Source organism: Misgurnus anguillicaudatus, chromosome 17, assembly GCF_027580225.2.
Source record: "Misgurnus anguillicaudatus chromosome 17, ASM2758022v2, whole genome shotgun sequence".
In the NCBI taxonomy this organism is placed as follows: Eukaryota; Metazoa; Chordata; class Actinopteri; order Cypriniformes; family Cobitidae; genus Misgurnus; species Misgurnus anguillicaudatus.
In genome coordinates, this window is record NC_073353.2 from 38,288,370 (window position 1) to 38,303,707 (window position 15,338).

The following is a 15,338-nucleotide window of genomic DNA, read 5'->3' on the forward strand; positions in this document are numbered from 1 at the left end:
AACTTCAAAAAGACTAAGCTAAATTATTTTCACATTATATTTGACAGAGCTGATATTGCTGTATTGAGCTTGTGCTTTTTTCGGAATATGTGTGCGTATTTCTGTCAGTATTTACGGTACATGTGAATATTTCACACATCCATTACAGCAAACACCGTGAAATAAACCGCGAGGAGAAGTTAAAGATGTGAAATGAATCGGAACGAGAAGAGATTCAATGAGATTTAGTGAAAGGTAAGACATAAATCATGTCTGCTTTGCGTTTAGAAAATGACACGATTGAAACTCGTTTAAAACTGAAACTATAATAGCAGCACACTAGTTCATTGGTTACATATTTACAAAAACGCGAGCTTTCAATTAATCATTTAAAGATGGAGCATAAGTGAAGAGTTTCATAGCTCTTCTACTAATAGTCGGAGCTTTTCATTATTAATCATAGACACATAGCGTTATCACATTAACTACATGTGTGAGGGGATATTTCTTAGTGCAAAGAGTAAAAACATCACAGGGCACAACGCAAATCATTTTTTTATACTGGACCGGTCGGGCCAGTGGTTCAGGTTTTCACTTGCCCTGTCAAAATTTTCACTAGCCCTAATAAAAAAATGTCAGTGTCACATACTTTAAAAGTTAAATATAATTGTATACAACAGACGTGTTCCATCGAAAAAGGCTCACAACTTTTCTGCGTTACCTGTAAACTGACAGAAAACTGTGCCAAATATTGCATTGTTGCCTTCGTCATGTTTTACCCAAATAAATGTCTGCTTCCAAGATGTTAAATAATATACATTGATGAAAATTTATTTCAGTGACTAAGGGTGAAGCACTGGCCCGATCGGGCAAGTGACAATACTTTTTACTAGCCCAAACGTCTCTCACTTTTATTACTTACCGTAATATCAATGTGGTTCTTAAACTTATAAAGCGAATGTTGACCTCTGAGAGATTTTATAATCATAAAAATCATTCATCTGTTTTACAGAGATTATACATTTTAAATGCTTACATCTCCAAAATGTAATTTTTTTTAAACAAGAACATTTAAGAAGAAGTGTAAAACAAACCCTGCAATAAACAGGATTTAATTTAAATAAAACATTTCCAAGTTTAACCTCATATCAATAGAAAAATATTTAAATATATTTATCCTAAAAAAGGAGAAAAAGATATACACACATATTCACTTCTGCTCATCACAGAGATCAAATCATGTTAAACGTCTCAGCTTTGATGAACTTCATACAGATTCCTCTGGACATTATGATGAGATGGAGGTATGTCTGCATATATCACAACAGATATTAACATGAATACAGTCGTGGAAATCCTGTAAAACTCAATGAAAGAAATCCACCGAGAAATTAATTCTGACCTTCTGTGTGCAGATACGGGTCATTGTTGGTCTTTCTGCTTGTAAGCCTGAAGTTCACAAGTGGAGACCAAGACATCCGACCCAACTTTCTTCTCATAATGGTTGATGATTTAGGAATCGGTGATATCGGTTGCTATGGAAACGACACCATCAGGTAAATGAAGCTGGACTTACTGTGATCAGGATTAGTTTATGCCAACATTTAATGGATTATTTACTCACTTGGTCTAAGCCCATCTGATGTCTCTATAATAGACAAAAAACACAATATTAATATCATATGAATGGATCATTGGTTTGTTGGTGCAATATATTGCTGATATCGGACGATATTTGGATCCCTCTCCCCCGGCATCAGCCGATAGTTGTTTGTAATGAAAATACACTCCGTGTCACTCAATGTAAAGCCTGACAAACAGTAAAATGACCAATCATTATTTACTATTTTAACTCCATATCAGTCAGGCACTAGAGTGAATAATGACTTAATGTCATGTAAAGGGGAACTAAGGTTTTATTCTGTATGTAGATTAATAAATTCAAAGTGTCATTTATTGTTCAGAACACCAAACATAGATAAACTGGCCAGAGATGGAGTGAAACTGACCCATCATCTATCAGCTGCACCTCTCTGTACACCCAGCAGAACTGCGTTCATGACCGGACGTTACGCCCTACGCTCCGGTGGGTGAGAAACACAGTCCAGATCAATCTCATCATCATCAACATTAACTCATCTAGACGTAAAATGGCCATTCACACTCAATACTGCACTGCAAAAAAATGACTTTCTTACTCAGTATTTTTGTTTTGTACAAACAAGCATAGAAACAAGCATAAAAATATCTGCCATTTTTCCCCTGAAACACTTAATTTAAGAAATAAATTCAAGAAAAATTTTCTTACACCCACTGGCAGATTTTTTAATGCTTGTTTTAAGCACAAAACACTTAAATTGTATGTTTTTGTCTAAAGACTAGATTTATTTTCTTAGGTCATTTTGCTTAGCAAGCAAATGATTAAATGAAACAACTTTATGTAATATTTACTCAAATGTACTGGTTGTTGAGAAGTGATCTCACGTTGATCTCGTACACATCATCAGTTTTAGTATTAATGTGATGATGTTGGTATCGCAGGTCTGGGAAGCACAGGAAGAGTTCAGGTTATTCTTTTTCTGGGTGGGTCAGGAGGGCTTCCACCTCATGAGATCACCTTTGCTAAACTTCTGCAGAAACAGGGCTACAACACCGGCATTGTGGGTAAGAGACGCATACATACAGCTATAAAAGTGAATCAGTGCTCAAACCTGTGGTGAAACTCGTCATCAGGTCACATTTTAGCCCAAAATCAAAAGAGAAATCCAAACTCAATGTACTGTCAGTCATCTTTCTATCATCTTATTTCATCTTACAATAACTCCAGAAAGTATTTAGATGCTCAAGTTAAAAATTCACACAATGACATTTTATTATATAACAAAATATAAAAGTAATTGACATTTGTAATAAAAGACAGCACAAGCGCATTTCTTATGGGTTTGTTAGGTTGGAAATGATCAAACATTAAAGGGTTTAAAGTATCGTGACGCTTTGTGTTTGTCAAACATTAGTGTTAGTCACGTTCACATGTAAAGTGATTAAGATGTTTTAATATATCTGAATATATATGAGTGATCACATGACCTTCACATTGACGTCTGTACAATCAGCTGAGCTTTAGATGTCACGTGACTGAAAGTCAAGAATCATCGTGGTATATTTTTACATGCACTTTTAAGTTTTGTTTTTATTTATCTGTTGTGTAAGTTTATTCACCTGTTCTTATCACTCACTGTCAATGAATCACTGCATAAAGCAAAGGAGGAAACGCTTTAACTAGAATTTCTAAACCTTTCAGTAAAATAACAGATCCAGGTGCCACAATTAGAAATAATGCTCGTCTGGCCCGGCTGCAGAATGAAATGATTGAGGAGGTACTTGACATTTTTAAGGGGGCTTGACTTTAAACCAAAAAACACACAGATTACTTGCTTTTGCCAGATATTTGAATGCAGCGTTCCCTAAAACACAATATTTGCACAAGTATTCTGCACTAAACAAACTAAACTAAACAAACAAGCAAAACTAATAACATGTTAACTTTAAATTTTAATAAAACATTATAATTTGAATAATATCATATCTCTTTTAGAAGACCTGTTATCTTCTTGATTTGGGATTAAATTTCTTTATTAATCCACGTTTATTTCTTTCCTGTCCAATCATCTTTAAACTATATCTAAATTATTTATCTATTAGATGAGTAGTGAAACCTGATAATATTTTTAGTTTATTTTAGTAAGTCTTGACAAATCAGATCTTAGGGGGCAATGCCCGCGTTTGCCCCTCGTGGCGCCGGGCCTGATAGTAGTGAAATTTCTTTTAAAAGATATTCAACAAATATAGTTTGGTGTGACAGCAGCACATCTGTGGTTAGGATATCTGTGCACATCAACCAAACATCTCAGTGAATGAGCTTTAAAAATCATTGAGAAAAACTCATTTGTTTGGTGATTATTGCTTTGATATTTACTGCATGTAATCTTTTATCATTTCAATCTAATAAAGGTGTTTTTATCAAAAGTGTTCTTGTGTATTAACAATCTCTTCAGATTCTCAACAGGTGTCAGTCAGTGTAAATCTCAGTGTGTCTCTCATTCATCTGTTGAGTTGTTTTCTCTCGTCTCTTTACAGGTAAATGGCATTTAGGTGTGAACTGTGAGAACAGAAATGACCTCTGCCATCATCCCAACAATCACGGCTTTAACTTCTTCTACGGTCTTCCCTTCACAAACTTTAATGACTGTAAGCCCGGGGAGGAGTCGGACGTGCTGGCTGATGTACAGCAAAGATTGTTGGAGATTTCTTGCGTGGTGGCATTCGCATTTCTCACAGCGTTTATGATCCGAGCTGTAGGACTGATGGAGGTCAGCGTCAGACTCCTGATACTTCTGTCCGTTCTCTCTCTGCTGGTGTTCTCGTTGTGGTACGTTCCTTTTAAACACCTGCGGACCTGGAACTGCATCATCATGAGAAACAGCGAGGTGGTGGAGCAGCCCATGAACCTCCAGACTTTAAATAAACGTCTGATGAGTGAAGCCGAGCAGTTTGTAGAAAGGTAAAGAATGAATGTGTGATGGGCGGTATAAAGTTTAACAACTGCATTCCTGCATTAATCACTTACAGCGCTTGAGGTTTCACATGAGTCATTTACAAACAAAAAGCATCATATTTACCTTTATTTACATTCAGAGCCCTGTGATCATGCAGAAACAATTAGACATGTTTTAACACATAACTCTTATATTATTGATTTCAAACACAAATACAAGCGCGCACACACAGAGACACACAAACACATATGCATGCACACACGCACGTATGCATGCATTTACACACACACACACACACACAAACTTATTTACCTTCAGTCAGTTCTGCCTGCGGCTGTAATTATCTTTGGTTTCTGTTGATGATGAATTTTTTTTGAGTTGATCTCAGAAACAGAGACGGGCCTTTTCTTCTCTTCTTCTCATTGGTTCACGTGCACACGCCGCTCTTTGTGTCCGAGAGCTTTTCTGGGAAGAGTAAACACGGGCTGTACGGGGACAATGTTGAAGAAGTGGACTGGATGGTTGGTAAGAGGCTCTTGTGTGACGCTTGATTGTGTTTTTCATAGATGGATGAAGATGCCGTCTGTATCTCCACATGTCTGCCTAAAACAAAGAAACACATTGATTTTAGGATTCAGATGAGTTTTTACACATGGTTTGATAGTTTGGTGTCACATTGTCACTTGTGTTCAGTACTCAGAGGTTGAAAATATACCCGATGAGAAAGATGTAATAATTGCTTGTGTTTTAATGTGTTTGATAGGTCAGATGGTGAAGACAGTTGAAAGGTTGGAGTTGACTAATAAAACCATGATGTACTTCACATCAGATCACGGCGGTTACATCGAAGACTCGGATGCTGGCGGTCAGAAAGGAGGCTGGAATGGAGTTTATCGAGGTTTGATTCTGATGACGAGGTTCTCATAACTTCATATAAAACTAAACCCCGTCTACAGCTGTGTGCGGATGACACGCACGCCTCAAAGGCTAAAACACAGTTTCATAAACTCTAATCTGTAATGTCTGTATCTTATTACAGCAGTGATATGAAGCATTACATCAGGCATTCAGGGTCATTCAGTTCTTCAGATAATGATAACATTGTCCTTTAACACATCCACTGCAGATAAGATCAACTCATTTAACTGCTGATATCATTTTCAACTCTTGGTAGTAGTAGTTGGTTAAAAGTTAACTCGAGTGTCAGATTTAAAACAGATTTCTGATATACAGGGAGTGCAGAATTATTAGGCAAGTTGTATTTTTGACGATTACTTTTGTTATTGTACAACTACAGAGCTCCTGGTCAACTCAAAATGCCAACAAACCCTCAAACCTGAACATTTAAGTAGTAAAAGTGAAATTTTGGCTTTCTTAAGAGAATATTTCTATGTCCATCATTATTAGGCAACTATCAGTGTGCAGAACCACCAGGCAACCAAATGAAAAACAAAGATTTTACCATCTCACTTGTTTTTTTTCACCTGTTAAAGTAAGAACAACAAACAAACTCCACATTCACAAAAAAAAATCAATAAAACAATAAAAAATAAAAAAATACACAGACTCAGAGACCAACACAGCCACCCCTCCCCTCGACAACAGCCACAAGCCCTCCATCCACGGATTCAGTCGGTTTCTTGGTCTGGTCTGGACCAACGTTTTGTGCGGATGCAGCCGCAGCCTCCCGGACGCTGTTCGGAGGGGTGTGCTGTTTGCCTTCACTGTAAATGTCCTGCTTAAGAAGGGATCAAAAGGTCTCAATAGGGTTTAAGTCAGGTGAAGAAGGGGGCCATGTCATTCGTTTTTCATCTCTGGGGCCTTTGCATGCCGGCCGTGCAGTTGGGTGCTTTGATGCGTGTGCTGAAGCGTTGTCTTGCGGGGTAATCAGTCTTCTTGGGAGATGCAGACTTTTTGCTGTGCCACTGCTTGAAGAAAGTGTCTTCTAAAAATTGGCAGTAGGTCTGAGAGTTGTTTTTTATTTCCATTTTCAACCCCAAAAGGTCCAAATAGCTCATCTTTAATAATACTTGTCTGTGCCTGCCTGCCTGTAATGTAGAAGACACTTTCTTTAAGCAGTGGTACAGGAAAAAGTTTGCATCTTTCAAGAAGACTGATTATTTTGCAAGACATCGCTCCATCACATACATCAAAGTACTCAACTGCATGACTGGCATGTAAAGGCCTTAGAGATGAAAAACTAATGACATGGCCCCTTCTTCACCTGACTTAAACCCTATTGAGAACTTTTAAGCCCTTCTTAAGCAGGACATTTACAGTGAAGGTAAACCATACACCTCTCTGAACAGTGTCTGGGAGGCTGTGGTTGCGTCTGCACAAAATGTTGGTTCAGATCAGATCAAGAAACTGACTGAATCCGTGAATGGAAGGCTTGTGACTGTTATTGAAAAGAAGGGTGGCTGTGTTGGTCACTGAGTCTATATATTTTTAAATTTTTTATTGTTTTATTATTTTTTTTTGTAAGTGTAGAGTTTGTTTATTATTCTCACTTTAACAGTTGAAAAAAAAACAAGTGAGATGGTAAAATCTTTGTTTTTCATTTAGTTGCCTAATAATTCTGCACACTAATAGTTGCCTAATAATGATGGACATAGAAATATTCTCTTAAGAAAGCCAAAATTTCACTTTTACTACTTAAATGTTCAGGTTTGAGGGTTTGTTAACATTTTGAATTGACCAAGAGCACTGTAGTTGTACAATAACAAAAGTAATCCTCAAAAATACAACTTGCCTAATAATTCTGCACTCCCTGTATTAACTATAGCAACATTTATTTCACACTACATGTAAGAGACAGAATCTATTGAGTCTTTATTTTATATGATCTGTCATGTTTCATCATCTCCATTTATTACTAATAGATTCAGATTTATTAATAAGAGTTCTGTTAAAGATTATTCATGTTGGTTAGTGCAGTGACAGGATAGTTGATGTCTGTTATGTGTCTGTGAGCGAGTATTAACTCTGTGTCTGATGATTCAGTGCTGTGTTCACAGAAATCGCTGTGCTGTTATTTAAAATATTATTTCCCTGTTGGTCTGTTATGTAAGAAAATAATTGTCCAGACCGGAATCAATTAATCCTCTTATACCACAAACATTGCTCTGGTGGTTATTTTAAGACATTTGACAGGTTAGTTGTGTGTTTCTCAGATTAAAGCATTCAACAGTCGCGTAGTATAATGTGTTTTACCAGGTAAGCGTGGTATAAGTGGAATAATAATTGACTTCAGTCCTTTCAATTATCTGCTTCATGACGTGGCCGCATTATCACCTTGGATGTGCATTATTTTCGAATAATTTAACAGCCCGTCATCAATTATTCATTACATAATCTATTTCAAATCAACCCACCCTTAAACGATACATAAACCTGTGATTAGTTACTCAGTTAGTCTCTTCCTGTCTGAATGGGTGTTTCTTCAGAATAAACAGTTAAATGGCGGTCAGTCAGTCAGTGGTCTGGTTATATAAAATGAAGCCACTGGAGCAACCCATACAGCAAAAAAATATATATTTTTAAATATAATTTTAAATATATTTTAAAAAATTGACAAAAAATATATGTGCTGAAATATATTTGGAAATATGTTTACAAAAATGTATTTTTCACCAATATATTTATATAAGCATTTATATAAACATCACATAATGACAAAGAGGTTTTGATCCACTTAAAATGTTGACTAGTATATACTAGTATAGTGTAGTATAGAGCAGGTAAAATAAGTATTTGACACATCAGCATTTTTACCAGAGATGGAATTTCTAAGTGGGCTATTGACACAAAATTTCCACCAGATGTAGCCATCAAGCCAAATATTGAATTCATACAAAGAAATCAGAACATTTAAAGGAATAGTCTACTCATTTTCAATATTAAAATATGTTATTACCTTAACTAAGAATTGTTGATACACCCCTCTATCATCTGTGTGCGTGCACGTAAGCGCTGGAGCGCGCTGTGACGCTTCGATAGCATTTAGCTTAGCCCCATTCATTCAATGGTACCATTTAGAGTTAGAAGTGACCAAACACATCAACGTTTTTCCTATTTAAGACGAGTAGTTATACGAGCAAGTTTGGTGGTACAAAATAAAACGTAGCGCTTTTCTAAGCGGATTTAAAAGAGGAACTATATTTTATGGCGTAATAGCACTTTTGGGAGTACTTCGACTCGCCTGAAAAGTCCGCTCCCCTTCTCACTCTCATAATGGGAGAGGGAGGGTGTTACTGCGCCGAGTCGAAGTACTCCCAAAAGTGCTATTACGCATTAAAATATAGTTCCTCTTTTAAATCCGCTTAGAAAAGCGCTACGTTTTATTTTGTACCACCAAACTTGCTCGTATAACTACTCGTCTTCAATAGGAAAAACGTTGATGTGTTTGGTCACTTGTAACTTTATCTCTAAATGGTACCATTGAATGAATGGGGCTAAGCTAAATGCTATCGAAGCGTCACAACGCGCTCCAGCGCTTACGTGCACGCACACAGATGATAGAGGGATGTATCAACAATTCTTAGTTAAGGTAATAACATATTTTAATATTGAAAATGAGTAGACTATTCCTTTAAGTATACAAGTTGAGTCATAATAAATAAAGTGAAATGACACAGGGAATAAGTATTGAACACACTTTATTTAATACTTTGTAGAAAAGCTTTTGTTGGTGATTACAGCTTTTAGACGCCTCTTGTATGGAGAGACCAGTCGTCTGCATTGCTCAGGAGTGATTCTGGCTCATTCTATTCTCACAAATGCTCTTTAAATCTTCAAGGTTTCTTGGGCCTCTTCTATGAACTTTGATCTTCAGTTCTCTCCATAGATTTTTTTTATGGGATTTAGGTCTGGTGATTGACTGGGCCATTCAAACAACTTGATTTTCTTTCTTTGAAACTACTTAATTGTTTCCTTGGCCTTGTGTTTGGGATCATTGTCTTGCATTTTCAGCTTTCTGGTAGATAGCAGCAGATTTTTATCCAGAATGTCCCGGTACATTTCTCCTTCAATAATATGATGTCTGCCAGTACCCCTTGAGGAAAAGCAGCCCCAAATCATGATGCGTACATCCCCAAACTTAACTGTTGGTATGGTGTTCTTGGAGTGTCATTTCTTCTCCAAACATGGTGTGTAGAATGACTGCCAAAAGGTTTAATTTTGCTTTCATCTGACCATACTATAGTCTCCCAATAATCCACAGGCTTCTCCAAATGCTCTTTCGCTAACTTTAACTGAGCCTCAACCTGCTTTTTGTTCAGCAATGGAGTCTTGCGTTCAGTGCATTGCTTATAGTTTTCTTTGAAACAACAGTACCTGCTGATTAGTGCTGTGTTCAAAATATCGATACGACGATACATCGTCATGGACGCCTGACGATGCGCGCATCGATACAGCACCTTCCGTATCGATTCGGATGCACTTTTGAAAGTAACGTGACGAATTGCTGTTGATCCATGATCCATATGGAAAGGACGCATGTGTCCCGCGGAGTGCGTAGAGTTAAAGGTAGCGGGGTATACTTTCACTTTGCGTGTCTGTCTCGCTGGAGCACGTGTCTGCATGGTGAGCCGCGTCCTCGCGCTCTCTCTCTCTCTCTCTCTCTCTCTCGCACGCGCATTTAAGTCAATGAGTTCAGTATGAAGGCGCAGATATCTTAGCCTATACTACTGCAAAGGGCTTTATTAGCCACGCTCATATAAAACAGTACTAACGCATTTGAAAAGAAACACAACAAAGATTTGCATGTGAAAAGTGAACTTCTAGAGAAGAGATACAGAGCTACTTCAAACTATAGCTGTCACATTAATAATCTGATTTCTATTAAATAGTATTAACTCGGACTGCATGTTTATAGATATATTCATAGATATAGAATAATGAGAGACAAGAGTAAGGCACCATCTCTGTAAAACTGCTTTAAAAAAACATAAGTTAAGTACTAACTCTGGGATTTTAAGTATTTCTAATAGCTATTAAATGAATGGCAAAAACACAACCGTTACAATACTGCTTATTCAATGTACAATAAACTGACAATAATAATAATAATAATAATAATAATAATAATAATAATAATAATAATAATAATGTTACTAAATTCTGAACAAAAATGTAATTCAAAATGGTCTTGTATCGTGATGCGCATCGTATCGGGCCCCTTGTATCGGGATACGTATCGTATCGGGGAATTGTTGGCGATACACAGCCCTACTGCTGATGCAAGGTCTTCCTGAAGTTCTGCCCGAGTGGCCGATTTATGGTGAAGTGATGCACTTTCCTTTTCCTCATAATGGCCCCCACAGTGCTCACAGGAACATTCAGCATTCTGGAAATGCACCTATAACCATTCCCATCAACATGCTTTTTAACGATAAGATTACGAAGATCTTGAGAGTTCTTTTCGTTTACCCATCATGAAGTCTTTCCTGTGTGCCTCCTGTGTAATGAGAAGCCTTTATAGGCCATCAATTAGGACTAAAGCAGCTGATATCAATTAGTACTGATAGGGGTCAGGGTTTCTCTCTCAATACTGACAGATTTCAGGTGATCTCCTGGCTTTCTATGCCATTTTGCACCTTGTTTTCCTCGTTTGTTCAATAATTATTCCCTGTGTCATTTCACTTCACCCATCATGACTCAACTTGTATACTTAAATGCTCTGATTTCTTTGTATGAATTCAACATTTGGCTTGTGTCAAATACTTATTTTACTCACTGTATATTTTCAACTGCAGCAATATACTTAAAATGTTATATAATTAATATTATTTTATAAATTGTATAGAAATGTTATATTTTGGCCAGGAAAAAATATATTTTTGCTGTATGGATTGTAAAAATCGAAATGTATTTGCTGCCCCTGAATTTGAATGTATGTTAATATATAAAGGTTAAAACTAAATATATTTGCAAACTAAAAATAAATGTAATTAGGTTTTAGAAAATGTCTAGAAAATGTATATTAAAACATATTTTTGGGCTGTGAAATGTATTTTTTTGCTGTATGTTGATCTATCCTGGTTCTGTTACTGGTGGCAAATATTGAAATGTGTGCTTGTGTGTTATTGCAGGTGGTAAAGCAATGGGAGGCTGGGAGGGAGGCATTCGAGTGCCCGGGATATTCCACTGGCCCGGACGTCTGACAGCCGGTAAAGAAATTTCAGAGCCGACGAGTCTGATGGATGTTTATCCTACATTGGTGAAGTTGGCCGGAGGAGAGCCGCCTCATGACAGAATCCTGGACGGTCACGATCTGATGCCTCTGCTGGAAGGTCAAAGCAATCGTTCACAGCACGAGTTCATGTTTCATTACTGTGGCATGTATCTGAACGCTGTACGCTGGCATCCGACGAACAGTGAGTGTCACTGAAGTTTACATTAAAGACTACATACAGATGTTATAACTGTGATTTAGATTGAAGATCATTCTGTGTCTTCTCTACAGGTGATTCTGTTTTTAAAGTTCATTACTTTACACCAAATTTTTCTCCTCCTGGAGCGATCGGATGTTACGACATAAAGATCTGCATGTGTCATAGGGATTATGTTACGTATCACGACCCTCCTCTGATGTTCGACCTGAGCAGGGACCCTTCAGAGAGTCAACTTCTCACACCTGACACAGAGCCGCGCTACACAGAAGTGCTGGAGAGAGTCAAGAGCGCTGTGATCGAGCATCGTAAAACTCTGAAGCCTGCAGAGAAACAACTGACCTGGGCTAACGTGATGTGGAAACCCTGGTTACAACCGTGCTGTGGGAACTTTCCCTTCTGCTCGTGCTCAGAAGATCACATGACATCTGCACAGACATCATAATACATTCATCACAACTCATACTTATTTAAGAAGAAATGAAATTAAGCGTTGTGAATTATCTCATCATTCCATCCATGCACACAGAGTTACTTTTTTCCTCTTTCAAGCTGGTTGGTTTGGATCAAGGCTCAGGACTCTTTATTGCAGACAGTACGTTCATTTCAAAGGCCAGAAATAAAAAATCTAATTATTATTCAGTAATCACAATAGACTGGAATAATTAGTAATAGATATTCAAGAAGTGAGAACCCAGTTGAAGTGGATGATAGTTTATGTGTATTATGCCTAAAGAGCCACAAGAGGGCCATCTTTCCTCTTAAATATTCACTCATGTCTTTGCTGTCTGTTATAGACTGGACATGTACAGTAGATTTTTACTAATAATAAAATACTAACTGCTGGAACAGGTGTCACATCTCATGCATTTCATTTAAGTAAAGAAATGAACTTTAAATCTCTGAATTCACTTAACAGCTGAATTCTGCCACTCCAATACGGCAAAACATTTATTTCTCTGGCCAAATGTGTTTTAAATATATGCTAAATACATTTTGTACAAACTAGGGCTTAATTAAATGTATTTATGCATTTGTAAATATATTTGGTTTTAACCTTCTTATATTAACATATATTTCAGGGGCAACAAAATATAAAGTTTTGTATAAACTAAGTATATTTTTGCAGTTGAGCAGTTAAATTTAATTTGAACTTTTTCAAGTCTGTTATGTTTACAGATTTATAATATACAAAGTTTTTCTTCCAATGCAATTGTAATGTAAATGCTTTAAAATATATTTATATTTACATTTATTTTTATTAATTTATTAAAATATATAAATAGATATTTCAGCAGATATATTTTTTGGCCATTTAAAATTATATTTGAACATATTTTTTTGCCGTATGGGCTGCAGCAACATTAAACATTTAAAAAGCATGGATTTTATCATCATTTTATCATGCTCCTCTTTTTGCACTATAACATACAGTACACATTCAGTCAATTTTATTTTTCAAAGATTATAACAGGAGAGCACTTAATAAATTAAACATGGACATAATAAGATCATCAATGTTTATAATTGCATCCAGTTTCATATTTTATCATGTTTTTAAATAATTGTTCAGTGTTTACTGCTTTTACATTTTATTATGATGTGTGATAGCAGAATAAAGCAGTATGAAGAGGTTTTTGTGTCTTGTGTGCTACCTCAGTTCAAAATATTAACACCAATTTTTATTTTTTTAGCAGAAAACAGAAGCATTGAAAGATGTCCAGCTGTGTTATACTGCAGTAAAGTTTACTGTCATGTCTATGATTGATGTCTGAGGTCTGTGTAACAGAAGGTGTACAGGTGAGTCCTGGTTCAGTCTTGAAAGATTTATTCCTCATCATTAAAATCTAGATTACTTTAGGGAAAATTCATGTGATTTGTACTTCCCAAACCTGTAGTTTTCCAGAGAAAAACATGCTGGAATGTCAGGTGAATGAATTTATTTTAAAGAATCTCATACTATGGCCATTTCTTGTAAGAGTCGAGTGTTGTTGACTTTTTGTATACAATTTGTCTATCAAAGTCTTTGATAATAATTCAATTCAATTTTATTTATATAGCGCTTTTCACAATTACTCAATTGTTCTACAGCAGCTTTACATTAATAAAATAAAGAAGATAAAAATGACCTTAAATGCATGTAAATGTCATTGTAAAGACACACAGAGAGAAAGAAACACAAAACATTTCCTACAGTATGAACATGAGTTGAGTTTATTTTTAAACAGATTTTCTCAAAATCTGAAGGGAAATTAAAAATCTATTTTTAATTTTGTGTTGATAAGTACATCAGATTTAAGAAAATAGCTCGAGGAAGTGTGTGAAGAAAATGAATGAAATGCAGTTTGGTTCGACTCCAAGTGGTTTTCTTCAAATCATTCTGGAGTTACTGATCAAATCCTGTTTTTCATTAAGTTTTGTAATCTTGTAATCTGACCAGAAAAATGTCACAACACATCTGAGACTTATGAGAGTAAATTTGGGGGCTGTTTTGGCTTAATGGTTAGAGAGTTGGGCTTGTAACCTGAAGGGTTCGATCTTCACAGCCAGCAAGAAGCTTTCTAGAAACAGAACCAATAATAACCATAATAACCATAATCAACACTAAACTAAACAGCTAGAAAATTATTTTAAAATAAATTTTGTATATTGCAGACACATGCTGGCTCTTCTCTCACAATTAACTAACAATCTGAAGAATTCACCGTTTCCATGACCATGATCAACGACCATCTGTTTAAAACTCAATTTCCATGTTGAATCGGACAGAATGACAGAGGAAAACAAATCTGAAAACACTGAATATCACTTCCATGCACATGACCCTGGTTTTGGCAAAGCAAATATCTTCAATCCTTTTAAGTAAACGTTATAATGAAAGCTCTATAGAGCAGATGTCCTCTATACATCACACTCCTTCTGCTTTCAATCAAAACTTACTGCCAATCAGATACGCATGAAACTTCAGGAAAATCTCTTCAATCTGAAAACCATTTTCTATTTGCACCATTCTAAAGAAACATCATATACTCACTCATCATGTTGATCTGACTCTGTTTTCTGTTCTGGGATTCACAATAGGACTCATATTGACATGTCCAATAGATATAGTCAGCTTTAACTCAATATATACCTTTAAAATATATCAGGAGACAAAAGCATAACCATAGACAAGTCTGGTATGATATCAGACATGAGTAATAAAAACAAGAGGAATTGAGTGAACTTTACATCGAATGTGTGCATTACTTTCAGTTATACCACGGGTCTGTTGAATGCTTTATTCTGATTGGTTGAGAAATCTTCCACAGGTATGCATTACTTTTTAATAAACACACACCTGACATGTCAAATGTCTTAAAAATAAGCACCAGATCAATGTCTGTGGTAACCGCGGTATAAGAGGAATAAT

General features: G+C 36.2%; 1 protein-coding gene across 3 annotated transcripts; it reads left to right on the forward strand.

Annotated features, from left to right (window-relative positions):
- The first annotated feature begins 91 nt into the window (after positions 1-91).
- Positions 92-12,775, forward strand: arsh (arylsulfatase H). Of its 3 annotated transcripts, none has more exons than XM_073854722.1 (10): positions 92-234; positions 1,209-1,283; positions 1,395-1,535; positions 1,944-2,065; positions 2,521-2,643; positions 4,117-4,540; positions 4,924-5,060; positions 5,299-5,433; positions 11,627-11,911; positions 12,001-12,775. In XM_073854722.1, the coding sequence occupies exons 1-10, from the start codon at positions 218-220 to the stop codon at positions 12,369-12,371; spliced, it is 1,830 nt and encodes a 609-aa protein (XP_073710823.1). In that variant the 5' UTR covers positions 92-217; the 3' UTR covers positions 12,372-12,775. The 3 variants fall into 3 exon arrangements, with proteins under 3 accessions (XP_073710823.1, XP_073710825.1, XP_073710824.1); XM_073854724.1 differs by having other exon boundaries at positions 12,095-12,277; XM_073854723.1 differs by lacking the exon at positions 1,209-1,283.
- Positions 12,776-15,338: the final 2,563 nt, after the last annotated feature.